The sequence below is a fragment of the Aedes aegypti genome, chromosome 2, assembly GCF_002204515.2.
Source record: "Aedes aegypti strain LVP_AGWG chromosome 2, AaegL5.0 Primary Assembly, whole genome shotgun sequence".
Classification (NCBI taxonomy): Eukaryota; Metazoa; Arthropoda; class Insecta; order Diptera; family Culicidae; genus Aedes; species Aedes aegypti.
In genome coordinates this window covers 229,367,869-229,392,691 of record NC_035108.1, presented here as the reverse complement: position 1 = coordinate 229,392,691, position 24,823 = coordinate 229,367,869, and the positions used below count along the sequence as shown (strand labels likewise).

Sequence of the window (24,823 nt, the reverse complement as noted above, 5' to 3'; positions counted from 1 at the left end):
TGCAGATACATTGCCGTTAACTCTCGGTCATACGTACTGTATCTCAGTTGTGCCTTGTCGAACCTTTTGGAGAAGAAACCGAGTGGTTGAACATGGCCGTTGATGACTTGATGTAGTACAGCTCCGGCAGCTGTTTTGGATGCATCCACCCACAAAGACAACTCGGCATTTCTGGCAGGGTGAGCGAGTAGAGCAGCATTTGCTAATTGTTGTTTGCATTGTTCAAATGCCGACACAGTCGAATCCGTCCACTCTAGTAGAGATCGATCGTTGCGTTTATTTCCAGAGGTCATGTCGAGTAATGGTGTTTGTGCCACTACGGCATTCGGGATGAACCTTCTGTAGAAATTGATAACAGCGAGAAAACTTTTGAGCTCCTTCACTGTAGTTGGACGTTGAAAATTGCGTACTGCTTCGACACGGTCGGGCAGCGGGCTTATTCCGTCAGGAGAAACTGAGTGACCGATGAAAGTTAGTTCACTCTTTCCAAACTCACACTTTGCTACGTTGATGGCTAGGTTGTACTCTTCCAGTCGTTTGAACAATTGTCGAAGATGATCTCGATGCTCTTCTGACGACGATGAAGCAATAAAGATGTCATCGATGTATGGGTACACGACATCCAGTTCGCGTACCACCTCGTGGATTAGTCGCTGGAAGGTTTGAGCAGCGTTTCGCAGGCCGAACGTCATATGGGTGAACTCAAATAATCCAAACGGAGTGGTGATTGCAGTGTACGGGATGTCTTCAGGGTGTATAGCCACCTGATGGAATGCCTTTTGAAGATCAATTTTTGAGAAGATACTTTTTCCATGCAGAATGCTGGTGAAATCCTGCAGGTAAGGAAGAGGATATCTATCAGGAACTGTTTGAGCGTTGAGTGCACGATAATCTCCACAGGGCCGCCATGTACCGTCCGCCTATTTATGTGATGATTTCTGAAAGCTTGCTTTGCTATTTGTAATTCCTTATGAATCAAATAAACAAATTAAGAAAGTACAAATCAAGAAAAACTATTACTTTTGTTTAAAAAAAGTTTTACCATAACGACTTCCTCTGTTTTTCGATCACATCAGGCTAGCTGCCTTTAAACTAAAATAAAGCAAAATTACTGAGACTATACTACTGCTCTATTCACAATCGTCTTGCTGCCAATCATTATCAGAATCTCCGGCAGGCTGAAGTCCAACAGCGAGAAGTCAGAAGCTTGTTTGGCCGCCTAAAGATTATTCATATTGTCACCACTGTTTGCAACACCAAATGCCGCGAAACAGGAAAGCATCTGACACACATCAGGATTATCATCTTGTTCTTCTTGGCATTACGTCCTCACTGGAACAGAGCCTGCTTCTCAGCTTAATGTTCTTATGAGCACTTCCACAGTTATTAAATGAGAACTTTCATTGCCAAAGTGGCCATTTTCGCATTCGTATATCGTGTGGCAGGTACGATGATACATTATGCCCAGGGAAGTCAAGGAAATTTTCATTACGAAAAAATCCTGGACCGACTGGGAATCGAGCCCAGACACCTTCAGCATGGCTTTGCTTTGTAGCCGCGGACTCTAACCATTCGGCTAAGGAAGGCACCTTATCAGGATTATCTATAAATATCATGAGAACCGCCATTTGCCTTCATCACGTGTACCAATAGAAATAATAAACCATAGAAGAATAATGTCGCTGGTGTTCCCTTTGTTCTCGCTCAGAAACATGTTGGGTACCTTAGTGTCAAACTGCATACATTTTCGCGTTGACATTTATAGCCCCGCCTATCTCCGCCAGCAAAAGATGTTGCTACTGCGACGCCAGCGACATTCTTCTTCTATGGTTTATTACTTCTATTCGTGTACCAAATTATGTTCATTGATAGTTTTCAAATCCTCCACCCGTCACGTACTGCGATTTCAGCAAGCCTTCTATAGGGCCGACCGCAACGGTTAATTTGAATTCAGGAAAATCATTTTCTCATTCTCTATCACCACTATACAGCATAAGAACTTCAAGAGATATTATTATTGAGCTTCTCGAGAAGCCACGGTCTGGTACTATTGTTGGGCACTTTGCGAATCTTTTCTCGAAACCGCAGACCACCAAATAAGTTGCGCGCCGATCGGTTATGCGCCGTGTTGTGGGTCATTAAAACGATTTAAATCACTTACAAGTTGAAAACAAAAAGGTGCGAACGTTTTTTTTCCATACGTTTTTTTTATCGATTAAACAATTATGCTCACTCTCCAGTTTAGCACTCGAGCCCTAGAAGTGATTCACTTCCTCGGCTAGATATTTTGACACTTCTTTATTTACTTTTTGGCTGGCGCACAACTCGGCGCATGGGCCACCGGCGCGCAACTTGTTGGACAGTCTGCGGATTTAAATAAACATTCGCAATACCACAGTCAAACAGACGTTACACTTAGAACAAATCGCGATCAAAATCATTGTTGCGAAGTATATGTACGCACAATGTTAAAATAACTGTGTTTGGCCTGGTCGATGGATCAACAGATGGCGGTAGTGTGTAAACGCCAAACACGAACAAAAACGATGCGAGCGCTGCGGTGGTGGATTGGTCACGTACCATATGTTTGATTCGACCGTTAAAAAGGTGGTCGATGGACATCGATGAGAGTGTGACGTCTGTTTGTCTGTGATATTACTGTTGGATGTTGATAACTGAAAGCTGCAAAAGGAAAGGTACATTGCAATCGATCGTAACCTTGAACAACTATGTGTCAAAGTGCACGATAATAAAGTAAGCGCATCCCAAATCAGTCCCATTTTTTACTATGGACCAATGCACGAGTTCACTAATTTGATGTTTGAGCGGTGCCGAATTCACTTGTTGCCCATGGTCACGTAAATAACACGGCACCGCTCAAACGTCAAATAGTGAACTCGTGCATCGGTCCATGCGGGTATTCAAGCGTTTAGTGCAGGCTATCGACATCGATGGAGACACCATCTTCTATGGTGACAGAGGGCTCGATTGGCTTGTCAGATGGATCGGGCCTGAGACATCCTGTCTACTGCAAATCGCTGCAGTTGGTATAGGGCATGTCCATAGGCTGGTTTAGTGAGAGAAATACTCGGATAACGAGTCCCATCTGCAATAATTCTAATGTGAATAGAAAAAAAAAACAATTGCTTAACTAAATTTAAATTGTTTACGGTTTTCACATAAAGTATTGACCTGGGAGGGAGAAACCAATACAAACTTTATGTACGTCATAGTGAGCCGAGATTGTGCTGTCACGAACTGTCACTGTGAGCCCAGATCTTAAAGAATGGACAAACATGAAAAAAGCGCGTAATTGATCAAAACATATTTTTGCATTTCAACAAAGTTGACACCAATCGATTGAAAATTAATTCCTGCACACCCAAAAGCAATGCCACGATAGCACCTTCTTATTTGATTGAATATAATGTATTGAAAAACGCATCTTTTTATTTTTTTTCCAATCAAAATTAAAATTAAATGCACATCAAACTATGGCCCTTTTTCCAAATTTGTCCAGAAAGATCGAAGGTACACAACAAAAGAAAACTAGCGATTTTTCCCAAGCCTGCCTTGATTGTCGTTGGTGAGCGGGAGTTATCTTGAAATTTGGAAAAGTGTTGTTCAATATTTCGTGTGCAGTATCGGTGCCTCCCTCCCAGGTATTGACCATTCAGTTCCTAACTGTTCGCGACCGTTTGAAACAGTCGTCGTTTTAATCGGTCGGTGAAACAGTCGCTGTCAGATTTGGCAGCAACAACGAGCGAGAAGATTTTCGCGCGCAAACCAGCACCTCTATTCTTTCAAGTAGAGCAACAAGGACAGTTCGACTATATCAGGGCCTTTTTCCATTTTTAAACTACTTTAATGGTAGGCTTACGGCAATGCAGCTGCTTTATATAAGCAATAATATAATGCTCCGTGGTTACTTGGCGTTGTTGACACTCGGCTGCCAGCTGCACGGCTAGGAAAATGAGGGGTGGTTGGATGGATTGTTTATAAAAGTATGTTTCACTGATCAAAATTCAACTTGTGATACATGTTTTTAATGCTCAAAATACAGGTTTAATGAAACAATTCAATAATTGGCAATAGTTTATTACGCATAAGGTATGTATAGTTATCTTAATTAAATATGTGTTTCAAAAACATTGGCAAAATTGTTTGAACTGGATGGAATACATTGAGATTTCCCTCGATTTCCGACGACTGTTTCAAACAGTCTTCTAAATAGCCGGGATAATCCAACATTTAAGTGGATATACAATATAAATAATGTACTCCACCAGTAATTTGATATTTTGATCAATTTTTCGTACACTTATAAGTATAGCGGTACATATCATGTGCTTGACAAAGGAAATTTCTATAGGTTTTATGGAACGATGCAGATACATGAGTATACGTAAAGAAATTAGCAGTTAAGTATGAACGACATAAATTTGTATTATTCAATAAATATATTTAAAGTAGTGCATAGGATGGTTGACCAGGTAGGGCCTTATGCTTCATTCAGACTAGAGCTGATCTTACGTAATATAGACTCACTTCACATCAGAAAAAACATAAATCTAGTTTTGATGCGTAATATCAATTCTAGTCTGAACGTAGCATCAAGCGAGGTGGTCGACAATAATTTAATATTTGAACCTTCAAATGCTCACCGAAATAATCGAATCGATTGAGAGACACAATATTATAATTACGATTATTGTTGGTTTTTATTGTTTCATAAGATTGTTAGTAATTACCTGTATACGTAAGGTCCAACTTCATCAAAAACCATTTTCTCTGCTGTCCCTTCCAGATACTGCTCAGCATTTGTTACATTGAACAAAAAAATTTTTATGTACAGGTCAACAGGCGGCGTTCTCCAAAGCTCAAATATTTCTCCTCCGTTTTCAAATATTAGTTTCTGAAACGAAAAAAAAATAACATAAACAGATTACAATGCTGGTAGATTTTACCGCAGACAAACAGACGTAACCCTGACGAAATTCCCATCGTCCACTCATTCAAAGAATATTTCAAATTTCAAGCGTGTGCTAGAATAAGGGCGGAAGTCGCATGACCGATTTCTCTTCATTTCATGACCAGAACCGAAGTGATTTTTCCGCACAGTATTGATGATTTTCAATTGTTTAATATAGCTGTTACTTTTTAACTATAAGTCAACTTTTATCCCTCAGTTTTTATCTTTACTTTTATCGTTTAGGCGGGGAAATAATAATATACAAAATTTGTGGCATTTTGCTCTGGTGGTCTTCTTGCCCCATACGAGTGGCACTCTTGCCCCGTGCCTCGTTTAAAAACCTCATAAGAAGGGACATTTTCAATAATCTCAAATCATCATGTGTTTCTTATATTTTTGAAATCTATCGATAACATCATTTAGAACAAGTGGTGAGCTTGCCCCTACACTGGAATAATCTTCAAAAATTGTACTAATCAACCATGATTTGAACCTATATATCTTAAGGTGTCCTTCTTGCCCCCAGCCCCCCTATTTTCTGTCTGTCGGTTTGTGTCATCGTTCTGAACCTCGAATGAAACCAAAGATTTGCATGAAAATTTGAACCGCTGTTGCAATCGAGGTACAAATTGACCGGTTTTCGAACCGGCGTTTGCACCGATGTTCACTTTACACATGTTTGGGTTTAGGTTCAGTTTCGAGCGTTTCGGTTTGCACACGAAAACAGAGTACAAGGAGAGTACGAAACCGACTGAACCAACGTGTACAGTGTTCGTTTGGGAAGACTGCTCTTCATCGATTCTCTCTTCTGTGAATAAAGGTAGCAAGATGCAAGTTTGTTGGCAATTTTTCTTCTCAGGGTGCAAGATTGCATCGCCGTCTAGTATCCTGAAGTGAAAAACTGCTAAAAAGTTTGCAACTTTAAGCCTGATTTGCTGCTGAACAGGAATCGCTAAAGAATTTTCTCGCCGATTCCTTGCAGAAATTTTCTAAGGCGACTCTCGTTTGAATTGACAGTTCTTTTCAACTGCGTATTGTGCATCCCCATAAAATTCAGAAAAAGAACTTCGATCATTTTCCTCTTCTTTATCAACGAACTTAAGGTAACACACGATAGACTCATCGTGGCATCCATGAACAATCTATGTTCAAACTATCGTTGAAAAGAAAATATTTCTGTTTTATATCATATCGGTCATTCGGTGATCTATCGGATCATATGCTTGCTAACAACAGTCATGTTCAGTTCATCTCTGTCCGGTAGAACCGATATCACATCCCCAAAACTACAAAATTGAGCATCATTTATGGATAGCAAACAGTTGTACCTTAAGCGCCGCCAACACAATTTCAATCGGAAGAGTTTTGGCGCGCTCGAACTGACAAATCCTCCGTTGTAGTGAAACTTCTTCCGTCGACATGATGTTGGACTGTTTTCAAAAACAGTCGAGATAAAAGCCGAGCCGGCAGAGCAATGACAGTTAGTTCGTTCAAAACTTTGCTTCGGAAGTCCAACCGGCGAACTCCAGATTGGTGCTGCGAAGTCAATACTGCGATCAGAAAAAAGCGCTTCCTTGATCGATTCCTTGCAGGAATTTTCCATGCATCAAGATAGGCCAATAAATTACTTGTCAGCAGCGAATCAGGCTTTATTCGCAGAAGAGAGGAACGATGAAGAGAAATCGACCATGCGACTTATGCCCTTATTCTAGCACATGCTTGAAGCTACCCCCTGACAAGCCTCCATGAGCCTCTGTACGCGCCATAAATTCATTTGTTCTTTTGACTTTTACTGTGCGCCTTGTGTTGGTGCTTGTAGTGTTCAAGCTAATTTTTAAACACAGTTCCCGATTTATCTAAATGAATATCGCGCGCTAACCATACTGTTCGACACAAAACTACTTTCAAGACTGAAGGCCCAAACGCAATGATAGCGGAACGGCAACGGAAAGCGGAACCGGTTCGCCAGCATGAACTATAATTTGCTTGTCGATTCAGTGTTGGCTCACTTTCATCCATTGACAGCTCAGTCGAGATGGTGTGATTCTTGCTGGCGGACCGGTTCCGCATTCCGTTGCCGTTCCGCTATCATTGCGTTTGGGCCTTGAAGATCTTCTTTCCTTCTCCATGACCGAAAACTCACACACGAATCGGTATTCGCTTTTTTCTTTTTCGCCCTATCTGATCATTCTCTTCCATTCTTCTACCTGTTCGGAGCTTTCGTATACAGACCACTCATACACTCAGAAATAAAAATAGTCACAGAATTACTAAAGTTTATGCATTAATGACTATTTTCTATCTGCCTCTCTTTCATTCTACTGTGAATTTTCACACTAACTGTCATTTCGACTGGGTTGAAGCTTAGCGATGCTTCAACCCAGGCGAATTGACAACTAGGAATAAAATTCCCTGCAGGATGAAAGAGAGGCAGATAGAAAATAGTCATAAATTACTAAAATTTAGTCATTCTGTGACTACCCGTGTTTCTGAGTGTACAACTATAGCCATTCATCATCATCATTCATCAAGTCCTGTCACGCTATTTGAATGATGACCACACTATCACAAAATTCGCTTCAGCTTTAACTGTTCGAATGCACGTTAAACCATTTTCAATCAAATATACGGCTTATTCACTACAGTGCTGTCTCGCTCTCTCTCACGGGCAACTTGAAAACAGGTCACACAGTAAAAGTCAAACGTTTTATAGCAGTGCTTCCCAAACTTTTTCAACTTTCGCCCCCTTGAGGCCAATATTTATCTGGAATCGCCCCCCTGATATGTGATTCAAATATTTTAATTAAGCACTGTACGCCAAAAAATGTCCTCGAGTCCATAGAATTATAATACAATAACTATTTTGTACATTTAAAAAAAATAAATATCAATAACCCACAATTACTAGGAATGATTTATAGGACTGTGATTTATAATGACAATTTTAACAATATCTTGCGTGGATTACAGGGCACTGAATCAGTCGATAAAAGTTCGATCCAGCTTCAAGTTATCAAATGTAATGTATGCATAGGCGCCTTGTGACATAGTTGGAGGCGCAATTCTTCAAAACTGAACCAAATGCAATATTTTCCGAGCAAACGCATTTCTTTTTACATGTATATGTCATATTTGGAAGAACTGCATAGATTCTGTTTTTATGTTTGCAACTGTTCGTTTTTGGAAGGTCTCACTCTGAATTGTGATTTCATACGGACCTATCTGTTATTTCTAAAATTACTGCAATCATTTTAAGAAATTGTGAATAATAAGTATTTGAAACGTTCTGGGAACGCTTTTTTGACCCAATCCAAAAATCCTGAGAAATATATTATATGAAAATCCAGAATGTTTTCAAACTAATTTTTCAATGCAATTTGATTTGTACCCTAACTGATTAGAAAGAGTGAAACCGAAACATCAAAATAAGTACTGTAGTTTTTTTTGTGAAAATCTGGACGCCAGAAATATTAATTTCCTAACCTCAAAGTTCACATACAAATAGTTCCTTATATAAAATATTGGGCATCTGGAAAATCTTGTGAAATTCTCAATTGCTGACTATTATTAAAACTCACATGATATTAACATATCTGAATGCATAACACAAACATCAAGTGTTGTCTATCATAATTTTAAAATGACCTAGATTAGAAATATAACGATCTATGGTAAAATAGTCCTGGGAATAGTTAAGTTTGGAATTTGGACCTTCAAATGTGAGTCCTCCAAAGGTTATGAGTAATTATTTTCAAATGTTCTCGTGTTTGCTTGTTCGCCCCCTTTCTGAATTTTTCGCCCCCCAAATTCTGTTTTGTTGGGATTGTAGTGTCGCACCCGTAGGTAGAATATACGGGTATCGTCGGTGGCAGTTTTAGGAGGTATGCTATGCTGTGCTTAGTGATTAATGAATTGTAGATACCTGGATGTAATAAAAGGAACAGCAGTTGCTAGTTGAGTTATCAGTCAGTAGCTGTCTGCAGAGGAATGGACTAGCTTGTTTTCTTTGTGTTCAATAAGCTATCCTGGAATTGGAATTGTCTTTGTGTACTTCCAATAGGTTATGGGCCCAGGAACGGTTCATCTGCGAGTGTGCCCTACAGGAGGATCGGCCGCATAAGCCGTGTAACGCCGCACGGGATCCGTAGGAGGAGCTGCTGATTGGTCGGAGCATGTACAAGCATCGGAGTCGGGCCACTTGTACAGGGCTCGAGTTGAGGAGGAGCTTCGTGATCCTCGGAAGGTAGAACCTCGACGAGCTTCGTGATCCGTTAGGAGGTAGAACCTGAACTTCGTGGTAGATAAGTAGAAGGAGCTTCGTGATCTTCGGAAGGTAGAACCTGGACGACCTTTGTGATCTTCGGAAGGTAGAACCTGGACGACCTTTGTGATGGACGAGATGGTAGAACCTGCAAGAGCTTTGTGAACCTGGACGAGGAGTTTGGCGACTGGTAGAGCAATCCGGATGACGACACTAAGGAGGAGTGTTGGGATTGTAGTGTCGCACCCGTAGGTAGAATATACGGGTATCGTCGGTGGCAGTTTTAGGAGGTATGCTATGCTGTGCTTAGTGATTAATGAATTGTAGATACCTGGATGTAATAAAAGGAACAGCAGTTGCTAGTTGAGTTATCAGTCAGTAGCTGTCTGCAGAGGAATGGACTAGCTTGTTTTCTTTGTGCTCAATAAGCTATCCTGGAATTGGAATTGTCTTTGTGTACTTCCAATATGTTTTACAAATTTTCGCCCCCTTGAGCGTGAAAATCGCCCCCAGGGGGGCGAATTCGCCCACTTTGAGAATCACTGTTTTATAGCATGCATAGGCTCATATCGAACGTTAAACGCTTGGTTAGTTCGTAAATGCAATTTACCATCTTCTTAAATAAAAAAATAATAATAAATAAATAAAATAAAAAAACACACAAACACACGTCGTTGCACAGAAAGCTGTCGTAGTGAGCAGCTTCTTGACGACATTAAGCTCCAACAACCTTCCGATTGAATTAGTTGGTTCATGTCCACTACCCGTTACCTATGAAGCATTATTCGACCATACTGGATTTGACTACAAGAAAGCAAACTTCGAGTCACTGAATTCTGCCTTGTGCTTAATTGACTGGAGCCATCTCGATTGCATAGAGGATGTTAACGAATCTGTTGAATTTTTCACCAACTCCGTGATGCAAGTTGTTGCGGAACATGTTTCGCTACGCAGACCGCCTAGCAAACCGCCATGGTCAAACAATCGGTTGCGTTTTCTTAAGCGCCGCCGCTCTGCTGCCCTCCGATTGTATCGTTCTCACCGTTCACAAGAATCAAAACTGCACTTCAACCAATCCTGCAGCGAGTACAGGAGCTATAATGCATACCTGTATGCCCGCTTTAAGCGTTGAACTGAGCAGAATCTCCGAACAAATCCAAAACAATTTTGGTCATTCGTCAATGCCAAACGAAATGAGGATGGACTTCCAACATCAATGTACCTTGGCGATCTATCTGCTGATTCTGCTAGTGACAAATGTGAGCTGTTCGCTTGTAGCGGTCCTGCCGACCGAAGGAAGCATTCCCCTCCCCGTATTGAATAATTCGAAAGATCAATGATCACCATTGATCTAAGAAAGAACTTATTTTTCGATGACGTTCCACGCAAGTTAGTGGATTTCATCAGATGTGGGTTTTCACTAGGTTAACTAGAAACAAGCGATGTAAGCAGAAGAGAAGAACCTTACTGCTTGTTGCTCGTTAACGTGCTCCAATGCCGGAGAATGTTTTTGTTTTAATTTTGTTTGTTTGTCACCCGACAGCGCCGACTGAACGCCCCAACAAGGTCTCGGTCACATGGCTGCACTAACCGAGCCAGAGCGACGCTCGTTTTGGTTGTTTTCTTTTCTCTCTTTATTTTCAGATTGGGAGATTGAGTTCCCCGCGGGAGCGCGATAAAATGCCCCGATCGCTGGCGGTGAGTCCCCAGTCCCCAGTCCCCAGTTCTGCCGGTTCGTTACAGGAGGTGTCCGGGTGTGTACGACGCCTCAGTTCTGACGGTCTGTTCCAGGAGGTGTGGCGTTCGTTTTCGACATTTTCGTTCAAAGTTCAGTGGGCATTTTCTGCCAAATCGACGAGCGGGTCAATTCGGGTCGAGAGTGTTTGATAGTGATATAAGGTGGATAAAGTATAGGTGGATAAAGTATATTTCGGGAAATTGGTGGAACCACCCACATACGCGATCAGAATCGAGGGAAAAGTGAAAGTGTCTCCATCGATTCCTTAAGAACGATTCTAAGGGCGGGAAGCTAGTGAATTGTGAAGACTTTTAGTGTGAACATCTGCAATAATAAATAACATTGTGAGGAGAAGGAATTGAGTGATCAAATAATCCGAAAAACCAGTGCCGCGGAGCTCGGACCGCTACAAGTGGTGACAGCGGAAAAGCGTTTCGTCAAAACGCCGGCCGCCAACATTTCTGACTGGTTATTGTGCAACGTAATTGGAAACAAAAATTTCTAGCAAGTATTTTCCAACAGTCCAGGCAGCTGCGTCCGGTGCAAGTGATAATGAACAGGACGATGCCAAGTCGACGCATTCCAAACAGTCGATTGATGACCAGCAGTAACAGGAAGAAGAGGATGAGGCTCGTGATGATAAGGACGAATCCGCGGTGAGTGTGTACTATTTTCTTCTTTTCCTAAGGTAAGCTCTAAACTCTTTAAAAAAAAATCTCTGACTGCGATCCAACTTCCTCAGTTGTAAACAAATGTTTATATATTCTAAAACTTGGTTTTATTGAATAGGGATAAGTTTTTTCCTTCTTTTGAACTATCAATATAAGAAGACTGTTGAAACAAGTTTTAAAAATAATATCGATGATTATAAAGTGAATGGAATAGCGTAGATTTTAAGCCACTAGTGTAACTTTTAAGAGAGGGATAACACATCTCGAGTCTAAGCGCGATTGTAGGGCATATTCGGTAAACTTTAACGTACTTATTTATTTATTTATTTGACGTCAAACATTTTGTAGACCATTCTAAATTACATTGTGTTCTTAATATCTATGTGTTTATATACTATAAATTTGTTGAGTATACTCGATTCAATATTATTTTGATTACTCAAAACAGATTGCTAATTTGCGTTATCTAATTTCAGTCTAATATTAGTATAATTGGCTCTACTATAATCGAAAATATTCTCTTATACATATTCGTGAGGAGTATGATAAATATGCATAAACATAGAATATTCTATTGCCGTGTGAAACGCTTCATTTTTCCTTAATGGTGAAATTGACTCACTTACACAGAAATCTTCATGCACATTTGTCAATAAAAAAAATCTAGGTAACAGTTTTGTTTATTTTTTACATGATTTTTTTGATAAGGGCCTAAGGATGCAGTTTTGTCAAAAATAAATTGCAAAGTTTCATTATCGCCAACAACAGGGAGTAGAATACTCTCGTTTTCAAAATCAGGAACGAAATCTGCATAACGTTGATTGAAATCGTCCATAAATATGCACCTTGTTTTCGGGAGGAAGTTGATTTATGATTTCTTCTGCTATCAGGGAAAAACTCTCGTATGTTGACTTACAAGCCTGATCTGGGGGGGGAAAGTAAACTGATACAAAAATATGAGTTTCTTTACCAATATTTGATTTAACCCACACATTCTCAAATTCTTTAAAGTTAGGTGAAGCAATGATTTCAGAACTGAATTTTGATGATATTGCATCGACGACTCTTGAATGTAAATATTTTAAACAAAATATGGAGAAATTCCCATCTAATGAATACATATCTCGAAAACTTATTCATATAGACTCAAGTCAAAAAAGTATACAAACTTACTTTATCGATCCTACGTGTTTCGCAGAAGAAATTCTACAGGTTTTACTCTGAACCAACTCGATTTTTCACATTTAGAACGTTTAATTTTCGGATTTACAGAACGACGAAAGTAAGATTTTTTTAACTTACGTAACCTAACCACTACTTTCGCCACCCCGCTGTATGGAGAGACAAAGTGACTTAACCACGAATCAAAACAAAACACTACTTGAGTCGATTTTACACTGGTAGAAAAACGTCGCAAGTAACTGAATAAAATGGCTTATCATTTTGTCATAAAATTCTTGTGTGAAATAATAGGAACTCTATAGTTTTTGAACGCAAGCTCATTGTATGTAAAATTTAAGCAATGTACACGTCGAAAAAATGTTAAAAGGGTGATTCATTTCAAAACAGTTTTAGAAGACAGGTTGTGATTCTTCTGAATTAATTTTCTCAAAACCGTATGGAAGTTACTTACGTCGATTTTAAAAAGTAATCGAGATATACACATTAAAGCAGAAACACTCACAAACACAAGTAAAGGAAAAAAGGCCAAATATTTAGCAGATAGTGATAAAATCATTAAAAGTAGCGAAAGTTTTAAGTTTTCTGTAAATTTTCTTCTCCAATGTTCTTTTAGTAAGCTGTAGCGACTATTTATTAGCATGTCTTCTTTTTGTTTTAGCTGCAAATCAGAAGTCGAGTCTAGTACACGACACTGAAGACGGCCGTACAGTTGAGGTCGAACGCGTATCTGTCAAAGGATACAAACTCTAGTGGAATTAAATGGTATAGTACTAAATTCGTTTTTTTTTTCATCTACTTATAGGTATTCTACTAAACAGCTTGAAGTTTTATTATCTGCAAATCAAGTTAAGATTCGCGAAAAGTATAGGATTTTAGAAACTCAAAACAATGTACACACACTTATAATTACTGCATTATAGCCAACCGATAATGATGAAACAGTTGAAGTTCATAAATTTGCATACGGAACGATCTCAAAACCAACCAAATATATTTAAACAGTAAAGAACAAACACGCAAATCTCTCACACAAGTGTTGGAAAAGCAACACAGAAAACGAGTGCATTTTTACGCAAATTGGAAGATGGGGCAGTCAAATTTCCCTCGCCAATCGACTTGCGCGTCGGTCGGCCGTGTAAATCTTTTGTACATATTATTTTCTGTCAGTTCAGAAGGCTCAGAAAGAATCGAACGCAAACTTTGCTTGGTTTGGAAAACCTATGAAAGCGAAGGCAAACCGCGCAAAACGCACATCCGAATTTGAAGGAACAGCACACGGGAAAAATTCTGTAGTAAAAATTACTATTGTAGCTGACTACGCCCATTCTTGAAACTAGTGAAAGTAGTTTTTACCGCACAATTTTTTTGCGTGCAGAATTAAATGAAAAAGAAAAAGAAATAAAAGAAAATAGAGAAAATCATATTCATCTGTCACCGCTCAGGATAAAGTGGTAAATTAAATGAAGCATTGAACATTAATGGAAAATGAGGGGAATTGCATACCCTCAGTAAATACAAAATGAAACATTAAAGTGAAATAAGAGAGGAATTATATAATAAAAAAAAATATTGATAAACTATGAGCCTACAGCTAATTTATAACAATGAATGCGTCCATCAAACTCAGTTTTGAATGTACCGAAGGGCTGGAAAACCAGAGTAATTACTATTCTGTAAGGGCCATAGATATCAAGGAACAAAGAGAAACAAATGATTAAGGAGAGGAAAACACACCCTCCAGAAATACGAAAAGGGAAATGCGATTGATAAAAGAAAATTGAAGAAAACATATTGATAAATAGAAAATATGAACGTAAGAAAAGATGATTTAGGAGAGGAACACGTACCCTCCAATGGTTTAATAGTACGGAAATTAAAAGGAGAGCAAAATTAAGCGCTCTTTAAAACAAATATGAAAACTTAAGAGAATTAAGAGAGGGTTTACAAAAAGCCCCTGCAAATTTAAAAGAAATTATGAGAAATTTTAAACACAGGAAAGAGACAAAGCAAATGTCTAAAAATTTTGACGAAAGAGGAAATCCAAAACCTCTATGAAATAATGAAATTTTAAGAGAACCTAGAGGAGCCCATATCCTCTATAAAAATAATATGGAATGATATGTACAACATGTTTATACGCAGGTTAATTAAGGGAAATGGAGTATACTTACAGGTCCAACCTACAACCTCAAAAAGGAGAGGGGTGGAGCAATGCCGGGAGCCGAAGACTCGCCACAACAAACGGAGAAGAAAAAAAAGTGAGGTACCTAGAGGCTCGGTGAGTTAACTTTATTTTTTTTAGTTTTTGTACATATGCAAGAGTGATAGATTATTGTCTGGTATCCCTGCAACAATATGATGTAGTTTTTTCTCTTTCTCCGGCAGCGTAGGGAAAAATTATTTATATAGTGAAATCCAGATTTGATAGAATACGAAATTTAATTTGTTTTTGGCTAACAGAGATGGTTCAATTGTGTTCATTTGCTTTGGATTTTTGGTTTGTCACATAATTTGCCGAAGGCATAAGGCTAATCAAGAGTGTCCATTGATATTTGAGATATTTAACTAATATTGCATATGTTAAATCTATTAAGAAAAAAGGCAAAAAAATACATTTTCGAAAAAAAACAAATATTCGATAAAAAAAAAGAAATGTTCGAAAAAAAAAACCATTCGAAAAAAAAAAGGTTCGAAAAAAAAACATTCGAAAAAAAAATTTTCGAAAACAAAGTAATTAAACGCCATTTTCAAAAAAAAAATAGAAAAAAATATGTAGATCGTATTTAATCCATACTTTTTACTCTTAAAAAAAACTATACTTTTCATTTACTATTTATTTGACTAATTAACTTAATTGATATAGGAGACGGAATTTGATTTTTTTTTCGTAGGGACAGAATAGGGTCAGGAGGATCATGAAGCGGTAGTCTGTGATGCTAGTCATGCCGACAAGGACGAGCCGTTGGGGGTTGTCCGATCAAGACGAACATGGTTTACACGTTTGAAGGTGTTGGTTTGGCGCCGATGGAGAAATGCTGGGCTGTTGCTGCTTAAATTGCCATGTTAGACCGCAGTCCTAGTCTTTGTTTTCGGTAGTGAGATATGCATTTGGAATGGGAAGAATATTCTGAGCTGTGCCAAGAGAGTAGTCATTAGGCATCTGGAATGCCTCGCAAGAGTACTAGGGTAGTGATGTCAAGGAGCTGATGAATACCTACGATGTCCACATTGAGCTGTCTCCTTAGGATCAGAAGCTGGACATCATCAAGGCCACTGGTGCCAGAGCGAACATCGAAGAAGCCAAGATTGCAATTGCCAAGAGAATCGAAGAGCTCGAGGCTGATCGCAAGAGTACTATATGACATGTGCCAGCTGAATCCGACAAACTTCACGAAGTTGAACGGTGACATGGAAGAGGGACACTCTACGAATCTCTGAGAGTGGTTCGATGGAATCGGAATGGTGATTGGTGGCTAAGGTTACTCAACACATGGAAACGACTTTGTTCAGATAGAAGGTTACGTGCAATGGAAGGATGTTGGTTACTATTTGGAAGATACTCCGAGTTTGAAGGTCTTGCCGGTTGATTGGGAGATTTCGTTCAATGGACAACCCTACAAATAACTCGTTCGGGGCTCTAAATCCAGTTCCGGTCGAGGGAATTTCTATTCGGAACACAAACACGAAGCGGCATTCTGACAGACTCAAGCGGCAAGGAGGTAGGCGAATCATCTTAGAGCAGGGAAAGAAGTAAGGAATAGATTAGTACGCATTTGCAAAGGAAAAAAAAACTTAATTAGATTTTTGTTTTAGAATGTAGAATAGTCCTAGGGATACTCTTTACGCTAGCCAAATGCCTACTGCAAGTTTTTCTTTGCTTCACAAATAAAAACTTAATTTAAGGGGGGGGGGGCGGATGTAGCGGTCCTGCCGACCGAAGGAAGCATTCCCCTCCCCGTATTGAATAATTCGAAAGATCAATGATCACCATTGATCTAAGAAAGAACTTATTTTTCGATGACGTTCCACGCAAGTTAGTGGATTTCATCAGATGTGGGTTTTCACTAGGTTAACTAGAAACAAGCGATGTAAGCAGAAGAGAAGAACCTTACTGCTTGTTGCTCGTTAACGTGCTCCAATGCCGGAGAATGTTTTTGTTTTAATTTTGTTTGTTTGTCACCCGACAGCGCCGACTGAACGCCCCAACAAGGTCTCGGTCACATGGCTGCACTAACCGAGCCAGAGCGACGCTCGTTTTGGTTGTTTTCTTTTCTCTCTTTATATTCAGATTGGGAGATTGAGTTCCCCGCGGGAGCGCGATAAAATGCCCCGATCGCTGGCGGTGAGTCCCCAGTCCCCAGTCTCCAGTCCCCAGTTCTGCCGGTTCGTTACAGGAGGTGTCCGGGTGTGTACGACGCCTCAGTTCTGACGGTCTGTTCCAGGAGGTGTGGCGTTCGTTTTCGACATTTTCGTTCAAAGTTCAGTGGGCATTTTCTGCCAAATCGACGAGCGGGTCAATTCGGGTCGAGAGTGTTTGATAGTGATATAAGGTGGATAAAGTATAGGTGGATAAAGTATATTTCGGGAAATTGGTGGAACCACCCACATACGCGATCAGAATCGAGGGAAAAGTGAAAGTGTCTCCATCGATTCCTTAAGAACGATTCTAAGGGCGGGAAGCTAGTGAATTGTGACGACTTTTAGTGCGAACATCTGCAATAATAAATAACATTGTGAGGAGAAGGACTTGAGTGGTCAAATAATCCGAAAAACCAGTGCCGCGGAGCTCGGACCGCTACACGCTAAGCAATTCAGGCGCGCCTTCAATGACAGTATCTCTCAACAAAATCAAGCCGATCATGCCTTACAAGACACCCCTCATGACGTCTTTAGTTACGACAGAACAGGAAGTTCTTCTTCTTTCTGGCGTTACGTCCCCACTGGGACAGAGCCTGCTTCTCAGCTTAGAGTTCTTATGAGCACTTCCACAGTTATTAACTGAGAGCTCACTATGCCAATGACCATTTTTGCATGCGTATATAGTGTGGCAGGTACGATGATACTTTATGCCCTGGGAAGTCGAGAAAATTTCCAACCCGAAAAGATCCTCGACCGGTGGGATTCGAACCCACGACCCTCAGCTTGGTCTTGCTGAATAGCTGCGCGTTTACCGCTACGGCTATCTGGGCCCACTGGAAGTAACAGGAAGTAACAAGAGCAATTTCAAAGTTTAAGCTTTCGTATAATCCTGGACCGGATGGTATACCACCTGCGCTGCTGAAGAGATGTTCCACAACACTCCTGCATCCTTTAACTAAGCTTCTGAATCAATCACTTCGACTACAGTGGTTTCCTGCATGCTGGAAAAAATCCTTTCTTTTCCCAGTCCACAAGAAGGGTAACAAACGATGTGTGAGCAACAACCGTGGAATAACTTCGTTATGCGCTTGTTCAAAAGTATTCGAAATAATTATCAATGATTCCTTGTTCGATTGCTGCAAAAACTCAACATGGACTTTTTCCGAGAAGGTCCGTCGAGTCAAATCTCGTCGAATTCACGACGCTTTGCATTAAAGCCATTGACGAAGCTGTTTATTCCCGGTCAACCATCCTATGAACTACTTTAAATATCTTAGAATATATACCGAGGTGGGGAAAACGACATTTAGTGTGCGTGACATCCGTGTATGGTGCAAAATGTTTCACAACTACAAGCGAGCGAGCTCCCATAAGAAGCCGTGTAAATTAGTGACGTAGTTATTTTTGTTTACGTTTTTTCTCTTTACTAATACATAGCCATTGCTTCTTCTTCCACACCTTAGTATATATTCTAATTGATCTTCATCCAATCATAAATATTTCTGTCGCTTGTTCTTTACTGTTCATTTTGTTACATATATTCAAGTATCTTCATCAATCTATAAAACATTATGAGTGTCTTTCTTTATCAAGCATACAATATAGATCTTCAAAGAAATGATACTAAATTTCGTTAGATCATGTTTTATCGAATGGGCTTTAGTCACCTTCATGAATATTCATCGAAAAACGTGTAACGAATGATGTCAAAGTAAAGTTATATATTGACAATGAAAAATGAAGCTTTGTATCGAAGCACCTTTATCATTCTTTTCCGTATCGTTTCGTAAAGCAGCGTAAAGCTAAGTATGCTGTTCCGCTCAAGAGAAGAAAAAAATTTCTGCCCAAGAAATGGTCAAGAAATTTCCTACAGTGAGCTCCATTTGAATTGACATTTCTTTTCAACTGCGTACTGCGATCAAAGAAAAATGCTTTTCTTGAGCATTTCTTGCAAGAAATTGCATCGAGATAGGCAATTACTTTTCTGTTGAAGTGCATACTTCGCTACATCGCATGGCAGATCTCGATGTTTTGATTTTCCAAGGATCGGCATATTTGAGACCGAATATGATTCTGCGTGGCTTTACTGATAAGCATTTTGGATATCATAACCAGAAGGATGCTCTTAAATTGGTAGGTAATATCGCAAATATGTATGCGCAAGAAACATGCCTGCTGCTAGAGTGCTGGCCATTCTTGAGGCCTAGTTTATGAATGCCTCTTGCCACCCTTGGTGTGATATAGTGTGGCATAGTTGATAAGTGTCCTTCGGCTTGCTATTCTTCTAACAATTAGAGTTCAATTCCCAATCAAAAAGATACTGACAAAAAAAATCATAATAAACATAAACGGTTCGGTTCGTATGGAACCCCACAAATGTTTTTGGTTAATGATTATTTTTTTCAAAGTCGGTAAAGCAGAAGAAGTCCGCTTATTTTGGTGTCGAAATTTTGATAACATATATCGAATACTCTTTACGCACAGTTATTTTTTTACGAATCGATGACGATCGCTATCGATTTGTCATATGAGTGTCTTTAAAGCTCGATATGAAGAAAAGTGAAGAAATTTAAAGATATGATTGACCGGGTTTGGACCTTTGTAACCAGTGGTGTGTTGAAGTGTCCAAGATTTGTGAGACTATCGTGATTTTGTGTGTCGTTTTGTTAAAAAAACCAATACCAAGAAAGCATTAAATTATTCAAAACTGGACACCACCCAACTCCCACTGTGAAGAACGCAGCCACATCATTAGTTCCGCTATTCACCACCAGCCGTCACAGGAGCATAAGGATGGGCGGCCATTGTGGGTGGTGTAAAGGGGGCCATGATGGGGCGAATATGAATGGGCGGAAAAATGCTTCAACGGTTGCGATCGTCGATAACTAACCGCCATCGCAAAGATCATTAAGTCTGCAGCAATCGCAAGATAAAGACGTGCATATAAGTTGATGCTAAAGTACAAAAGTTAAAAAAAAACTATTGTTAAAGATAGTGTAAAGTGGTACAAGTGAGGAGAGATATAAATCCAGGTAAACCACTATCCCATCAAAACTAGAACCCCATCACTAACCGCCAAAACCCACCACACCACCGCCACGTTCTCCAACAGGACCCCGTAGTTCACAATTAGTTTTACCTGTAATCTACGCCGGAGCTTATCCTGAGTTTGGCCTTGGGCCGGAGCCTGCGTTCGCCGAAGTCGCCGGAAGGGTATCGCTGTCATCTCGGATGGGCCATACCTAGGAGTTGGCCCAGAGTAGAACCGTGCGCCTCTCCTTAGAAGGCCATCGTGAGCCGTTAGACGCCACGGCGCGGCCATTTTGTAAACGGCCTGAAGGCAAGGAGTCGAAGGGCAGTGTGAAGAGGAGTAGTGCCAGCCGGCCGTCCACCCCAAACGAGACCGTGAAGAAGAAGGTGAAGTACCCGCCGACCATCCAGCGAGAAATAGAGGAGAACCGTTCAGGAAGGAGAGGAGGTGAAGTAGCAGGACGAGAAGAAGGGGCCCCGCCAATAGTGAAGAAGAAAATAAGTGAGGTAGGAGATAGCGTTAAGAAAGTGGGAGAATAAAGGTACCTTTTGTGCGAAAATCGAAATAAAGTGGGTTTGTGTCCGGCAAAGGTAGTTTAGTGTGTTCTTGGTCGCGAGAGTCAAGCGCGTACGCCGACCCTGAAGCAATTGTATAGAGGGGAGTCTCACCAGTGCTGGGCAGGGATCGCCCCATTAGTTACACTTGGCGCCCAACTGAAATTTGCGTAGACTATCAGAGCCCGGGTACACTAGAATACCGATTGCGTGTCTTTGCGGAAGTCTCTGGTAACGTCCAGACTTCGCTGACGAACTTAACCAAAGCACATAAAACAGGTAACCGATTGATGAATGGGAATCAATACAATTTATTCTTAAAGAGGGGTCTTGGATGTGAGTAAACGGTCTGACTAGCTACCAACCATTGAACAAAACTTAATAAAAGCATACGAATAGAAGTCGGAGAGTTTCGCGGTGAATTCCGGAACCTTGAACAGTGTTGTGTGGTTTTCAGACTGTGGAATAAAACACCAAACAAGAACGATACGTTTATTAAAAATAAACGAGCTAAAACTAGGATTTTTTCAATTAATTGCTTCAATAAAGAGCGTGAACAAATTTTAGGTTTTTCAAATTTTAATTTCGAGCTTTCGAACAAGCGGAAGTGTTTTCTTCAGTAGGATTTTCAAATTTGGTTCAGTGGAAGCACCACTTGAACAGTTTTTAGTTTCTTTTCAAATTTTATTCTAAGATTTTCTTAGTTGAATGGAGATTGGAGAAATGGCGATGTCCAATTTCGCATCGTGGTACCACGCGATGAATCCTGGCCATCTGACCACAGATGAGCTAGAGCACGAGATGAAAATCCGTGACATTCCGTTAGATGCTTCACGTAGCGCTGCGGAACGAACGTTGCGTAGCCACCTGAAAGAGGAAAAAGGCAAATCGGACGTTAGAATGAAATTTGTGAGTGAATCGGTAGTTGCTGAGTTAGAGGTTTGTGACGATAAACTGAATGGGATAAAAAATCACCTAGAAAAGCGAGTGTCCAAGAAAGCGCCAGATCAGTTGTACAAAACGAAATTGATTCATATCTTTTTCCGAATGCAGCGATTGCAAGCTCACACTGAGGAAGAAGACGAATTGAATAGCCTCGCGTTGATTGCTGGTGAATGTGTAAAGCTTCTCAACGTGTATTATTCACCCACATCCCACCTTCTAGAAGTGCGAGAGGCCGAATTGGCGATTCTAAACGAGAGTTTGAATCAAATTAGGCAAGAGCTAGTACCGAATGATGGTGGGCAAGGGGAGAATAATATGAATGAAAGATCAGATGGGAGATCGACGGGCAAAAACATGACTGAGCCGAATTGTAGGAATGTAGAAAGCGATAGGGTGAGTACAGGAGGTGAGCAATCTGAGAAGACGACGGATAGTGAGAAAGAGGGATTAGCATCTGAGATCCGTCAGCTAACGGCGGTAGTGAGCCAACTACTGCAACGCATCACGGTACTTGAAGCTAATCAAAACGTTGCTCAACCGTTGAATCTTCATACAGGTACAGCCAACAGTACGCAGATTGAGAGGAATATGGTAGTAGAGAAAGAGGTAGAAGAAGTTCAGGAAAAGTCAGTAGATTTCTTAGGCTGGTTAAAACAGAGGAATGAGTCGTTAGATACGCTGAAAAATTCGGATGAAGACAAGCAAGTCGGTAGTAAGCTGAATGAGAGGACCGAAAGGAGAGTTGAAAATAACAGGCCATTGAGTATTGGAAATAAATTTCCGATTCATAAATGGTCTGTGAGATATGACGGAATGGATAATGGCAGGCGGTTGAATGAATTCTTGAAAGAGGTGGAATTCAACGCCCGGTCAGAAGGATTTTCTGAATTGGAGTTGTTACAGGGAGCTCACCATCTGTTTACACAGAAGGCGAGATCCTGGTTCATAGATATCAGTGGAGAGATAAGGTCATGGAGCGAGTTAGTTAGGGAGCTTAAGAAAGAGTTCTTACCAGTCGATATAGACTATGTCTATGAACGGCAGGCTAATAACCGGAAGCAGGGTCCCAGGGAGAAGTTCCAGGACTTTTACTTGGACATGGTCCGGATCTTCCGCTGTATGTCGATCCCGTGGGACGAAAAGCGCAGATTCGATGTTCTTTTCCGCAATACCCGCGAAGACTGTAGGATCGCGATGCTAGCAGCGAATGTGAACACGATACCTAAAATGAAAGATTTTGGTAAGCGTTTCGATTCGATAAATTGGCAAATGTATCAGAGGAAAGAAAACCGGTTTTCGAGGAAAGATGTGATACAAATTGACGAAGTTAGAAGTCAACAGTCGTTCAAAGGTAGTCAAGACAGGTACACGAATCAGAACAGGGAAGATTTAAACAAAAAACCGTTCAGGCCGAAATCTCAGCAGTTCCCAAACCAATCGTGGAAACAACAACAACCCACTAATCAAAAATCCAATGAAAAGCAAAACGATCAGGGGAAATTGAATCCTAAACCGGACCATACTCAACGGCAAAGCAACCCACAGCCCGGACCCAGCGGAACAAACGCACTACAAAGAATTGTAAACGCATATATTCCGCCGGGTAAAAATGTGTGCTTCAATTGCCACGAAGGTGGACATGGATTTGAAGATTGCGATTCTGATCGGAATTTGTTCTGCTTCCGTTGTGGATTTCCAGGTTTTAAAACAAAAAATTGTCCATACTGCGAGTCAAAAAACTTGCCCAAGACTGCCTAAAGAGGCAAGACAGTCTTGCAAATAACTCCACAAGACCTCACACAGAGCCAGCAGTTCCCGACTCTCTCGAACAGCGTGGTTACTCAAGAGTGAGTGGAGGCACAGTAGAAGAGACCGAAATAGCAACCATGCTCGTGACTCTCAGCAATGATCCCAGACCATTCGTGAGAGTGGAAATGCTGGGCATCTCTATAGTAGGACTGTTAGACAGTGGAGCAGCCAAAACAGTGTTAGGGATGGGTTGTAAAAAACTGATTAGCGCCTTAAAATTGAAATTGAGACCCACGAACATAGACTTGAAAACAGCCGGAGGACAAAGTTTAGAGGTCATAGGGACAACTGATGTACCTATAACTTTTAACGGAGAAACCAAACTCTTACCAGTTCTGGTAGCTCCAAACTTAAGTCGTCGTTGCATTCTTGGCTACGATTTCTGGCAAGCCTTCGGAATTCGTCCTACGGTTTCCCAGTCCATTGATGCGATCGACGAGGCTGAAAGAGAACCAATGGAAACGATGAGTGAACTGAGGGATGATCAGAAGAGACAGCTAGAGGAGGTGAAAAACATGTTCCTCCCAGCAAGTCCAGGTCATCTGGGTAAAACAAGCTTGATTGAGCATCACATTGAGCTGAAGGAGGAATTTCTGAATGCCGATCCTGTCCGAAAGAACCCATATCCATGGAGTCCCGAGATCCAGAAAAAGATTCATCGGGCATTGGACAATATGATCAGGGACGGAGTGGTCGAACCTTCCAATTCAGATTGGGCTTTGCCTGTCGTTCCGGTCAAAAAGCGAGACAGTGAGGATGTACGACTGTGTCTCGATGCCCGTAAGCTTAACGAGCGCACGAAGAGAGATGCATATCCTCTCCCGCATCAGAATCGAATCCTCAGCCAACTAGGTCCATTCAAATTTTTAACGACCATTGATCTTTCGCAAGCGTTTCTGCAAGTTCCTTTGAACCGTGCATCGAGAAGATTCACTGCTTTCTCGGTTCCGGGGAAAGGGCTTTTCCAGTTCACTAGGTTGCCCTTCGGACTAGTAAATAGCCCGGCAACGCTAAGTAAACTCATGGATAGAGTGTTGGGACATGGTGAACTTGAGCCCGCTATATTTGTCTATTTAGATGATATAGTGGTTGCGAGCCACACTTTTGAGGAGCATATCGCGAAGTTGAGGGAATTGGCTCGAAGATTAAAAGAGGCGAATCTTTTTATCAACCTCGAGAAATCAAAATTCTGCTGCCACGAATTGCCTTATCTCGGGTACATCCTTTCCGAAGAAGGATTGCGGCCTAACCCAGATCGAGTCCAAGCGATCCTGGGGTTTGAGGCCCCCAAATCGATAAGG

At 40.7% G+C, this 24,823-nt stretch overlaps 1 protein-coding gene and 1 long non-coding RNA gene across 5 annotated transcripts in view; one reads left to right on the top strand and one right to left on the bottom strand.

Moving 5' to 3' along the window:
- LOC5574548 (scavenger receptor class B member 1) overlaps positions 1-24,823 on the bottom strand; it is a 494,233-nt gene that overhangs the window by 424,834 nt on the left and 44,576 nt on the right. For all 4 annotated transcript variants that reach the window (XM_021844301.1, XM_021844303.1, XM_021844300.1 and 1 more), the window contains exon 3: positions 4,752-4,915. In XM_021844301.1, coding sequence (XP_021699993.1) covers positions 4,752-4,915 — 164 coding nt within the window. The remainder of the gene's footprint in view (positions 1-4,751; positions 4,916-24,823) is intronic.
- On the top strand, positions 8,770-9,634 carry LOC110676432. Its single transcript, XR_002500379.1, has 2 exons — positions 8,770-9,305; positions 9,340-9,634. It is a non-coding gene; the product is annotated as an uncharacterized LOC110676432 (long non-coding RNA).